The sequence below is a fragment of the Adiantum capillus-veneris genome, chromosome 4, assembly GCF_014529385.1.
Source record: "Adiantum capillus-veneris isolate H3 chromosome 4, ASM1452938v2, whole genome shotgun sequence".
Classification (NCBI taxonomy): Eukaryota; Viridiplantae; Streptophyta; class Polypodiopsida; order Polypodiales; family Pteridaceae; genus Adiantum; species Adiantum capillus-veneris.
In genome coordinates, this window is record NC_140934.1 from 105,853,226 (window position 1) to 105,856,283 (window position 3,058).

Here is a 3,058-nt window from a genome sequence, read left to right on the forward strand (position 1 = left end):
CTATGTTCTTGGCTAGCACCTATCTTGGAATGTTACCGTCATGGCATAATATAAGGAGGTGCCCTCTCATGGAAGAGACACGCTCAGTTAGTCTCATCTTGTGTGCACTTTGTCTTGGTGCTTGGCCGGACAAGCCTATGTTCTTGGCTATCTTCGAATGTAACCCTCATGGCATAATATAAGGAGGTTCCCTCTCATGGAAGAGGCATGCTCCGTTAGTCTCATCTTGTGAGCACTTTACATTGGTGGAGGCGGCGGGCACGGGTAGTTAGAAACCGTTTTCTTGATTTTTTGGGGTAATCTCTAGGGTAGCTATGGTGTTTCCCCTTGATGTAGGTTAGCAGCCCCCTTGTACTCACACAAGATACAGTGATAATGCCGCAGCCAAGGTCATCTACATTCCTTATTGAGCTCTCAAACTCAGTTGCAACTAGCCCCAGCCAGGAAGCCCCAACTCTATCCCGTCAAACCCTAGCCCCAGCCAAGAAGCTCCAATGCCCCATCTCGTTTGTTTGCTGCTCATATTTTTCTGCCTTCTCAAGTCCTCATCAAGGCAATTCGAAGCCAGTGCCAAAGAAGGCGACAACCCCCAATAATACAGCAAAGCTATCACCCAAGAAGGCTGCTCCTAAGTCTCCTGGTAAATCCCCCGCCTTGTTATACGACTTACCTCTTCCAGTTTTGGGTATCCTCTGTTTCTTCTACCAAGTTCCTTAGCATCTGCCTTGCAGGTCGACTGGGGGCAAGGCCTCCTGCAAGTAGCTCGCCAGCAAGGCCGCTCACAAGTTGGCACGCTCGCCCTCAGAGAAATTCACATGTACCAAAAAAGCAATGAGCTCTTGATCCATAAATTGTCCTTCCAGAGGCTTGTGCGTGAGATTGCACAGGGTTTCAAGACTCATTTACGCTTTTAAAGTCATGCTATCTTGGCTCTTGAAGAAGCAGATGAGGTTTATCTTGTTGGATTGTTTTTGGAAGATACCTTCATTGCATCCAGACTCAATTTTGTGATGACACCTCACATCAGGGCTACAATGGGACTATCCGAATCAACAAAAAAGGAGTTACAGCAGTTTTGCTCAAGACTGCTGAAATGGTTCAAGTGGTTATTTTCCAAATTATCTTATTAGGTTTCTTTACAAAAGTTTTTAGAAGGTGTTCAGATTGCAAGTATTTCTGTTAACTTTTATTGTCCTCGAATAAAACCACCACACCAATGCTCTTTTGAAGAAGGATGTACGGCAACAGAAGTATCGCATTTTTGTTGTTGTGACGACGCATCCTCGCGTAGCCATTTGCATCAAGATAGCGACCTAATGCGTTGACTATGTTGGAATGTTCCTTTTGTCAAGTCCCCCAAGTCGTGTCTCATAGTCCCTAAGTTGTAAGATCACTCCTCCCACTCGAGGCATTGGAGTTAATGCAGTCCTTTGAGTCGTGTTGAGTCCCTTCTCAGTCCAAATTTGTAAAAACGATGTCCATCTTTTTTCTCCCTAAGGGAGGAGGTGTGGTGTGTGTTGGTGCTTGGCCGGACAAGCCTATGTTCTTGGCTAGCACCTATCTTGGAATGTAACTCTCATGACATAATATAAGGAGGTGCCCTCTTATGGAAGAGGCACGCTCAGTTAGTCTCATCTTCTGTGCCCTTTACACTATGTAGAACATCTCAATGTCCCGTCGTGATTTATCACTTGTTTTCCTGGCAAAGTTCATGTGTGAACATCATGGTTCTAACCTCTCGCCATAGTCCTACAAATCTTTAATCCCACATTAATTTCAACAGAGTCAAACTGCATACTCGCTATATATGCCTACTCACTCGACAATAAATAAAAAGCCCTATTATAGCTGCATGTTTCCCTCCACCTTGCCCACTCCTCCTACCAAAAGTAACTTAGCCTCCTTCCACGCAAACCCCTGAAACTTTCTTCACTCCTGCTAAAAATAACCTAGATCTTCGTTGCACAATAGCTAATACTTCACAAATCATCTGCTAACCTCCACATCCTCTGTCCAACGTTATCTTGAATCTTGTTTCTCATGAGAGAGAGAGAGAGAGAGAGAGAGAGAGAGAGAGAGAGAGAGAGAAGGCGATATGAGATAAATTAGGCAAATGAGAGAGTAAAAACACCTCCTTTCTATACCAAACAGATGGCCTACACACATGTTGGGTGTCGACTGTTCACATAGTCTAGAATCTCCATCGATCGGTTTAGCCATGTTTGCGCACATGTGTAGGCAGCAGCAACACAAACAGACAACAATGGCCTGCAGCCTGCGCACATGCCAACCGGCCGCCCTGGAACATCGGCAACAAGATTGTCATCCTTAACGGGTTCTGCAATGCTTGTCAACCTACGTGGGTTTTGCAGCGCATGGAGTACCTATTTCATGTGCAATACACAGCCACCATGTTGCATGCAAGGAGGTTATATGGGATCAACACTTGTAACTCTTTCTCGATGATTTATCAGAACTCCATTATTGTGGTTCACATGCAGATTTCCATCGGTGTTACCGCGCTCAACAAAAACAAAATAAGCTGATTGTAAATGATTGTTGTGTACATATGTCACAGAGAGAGATTGACTGACGTTTAATGTTGTACATTAAATTGTTAATGCCAAAGAAATTGACAATATGAGATGATGAAGACTAGAATTTGAGCAGAAGCCTTTTGTATAAGTGGCAATACATCATTGATGAACAAGAAGTGATGACAATAGTAAATAATACTTAATAACTTGGAACAGAGAGTAGGAAGAGAACACGACATCAATACATATGCGATGATCATAAGGCCAATACTCGAGGGGTTCACCATTCAGTACCCCCTATATAACATGCGTTCATGGGGTATTAAAAAAACCCCCTCTTTAACATCTCTGAATGAATAAAATGACCCCATATTTTACGATTTTTTTCCAAAATTGAATATAAAAATCCCGTATTTTAATGTATCTTTATTAAATTGCCTAAATTTTTTGCATTTTAAAACCCTCCTTTTGAACTCATATTATACATTAACATAATTACATAGTGCACCCCTTGAGGCCAA

The 3,058-nt window shown here is 42.9% G+C and overlaps 1 protein-coding gene across 1 annotated transcript; it reads left to right on the forward strand.

Annotated features, from left to right (window-relative positions):
• Positions 1 to 209: 209 nt before the first annotated feature.
• On the forward strand, positions 210 to 1,614 carry LOC147459742 (uncharacterized). The gene is made up of 2 exons (XM_086509896.1): positions 210 to 640; positions 732 to 1,614. Exons 1-2 carry the CDS (start codon positions 376 to 378, stop codon positions 833 to 835), a joined length of 369 nt encoding a protein of 122 aa, XP_086366022.1. The 5' UTR covers positions 210 to 375; the 3' UTR covers positions 836 to 1,614.
• The last annotated feature ends 1,444 nt before the right edge of the window (positions 1,615 to 3,058 follow it).

Excerpts from the sequence above, each read along its gene's own strand:
- LOC147459742 (XM_086509896.1), top strand. The coding sequence starts at position 376 with ATGCCGCAGCCAAGGTCATCTACATTCCTTATTGAGCTCTCAAACTCA. Across the intron at positions 641-731 it reads GGCTGCTCCTAAGTCTCCTG|GTCGACTGGGGGCAAGGCCT; the intron begins GTAAATCCCCCG and ends TCTGCCTTGCAG.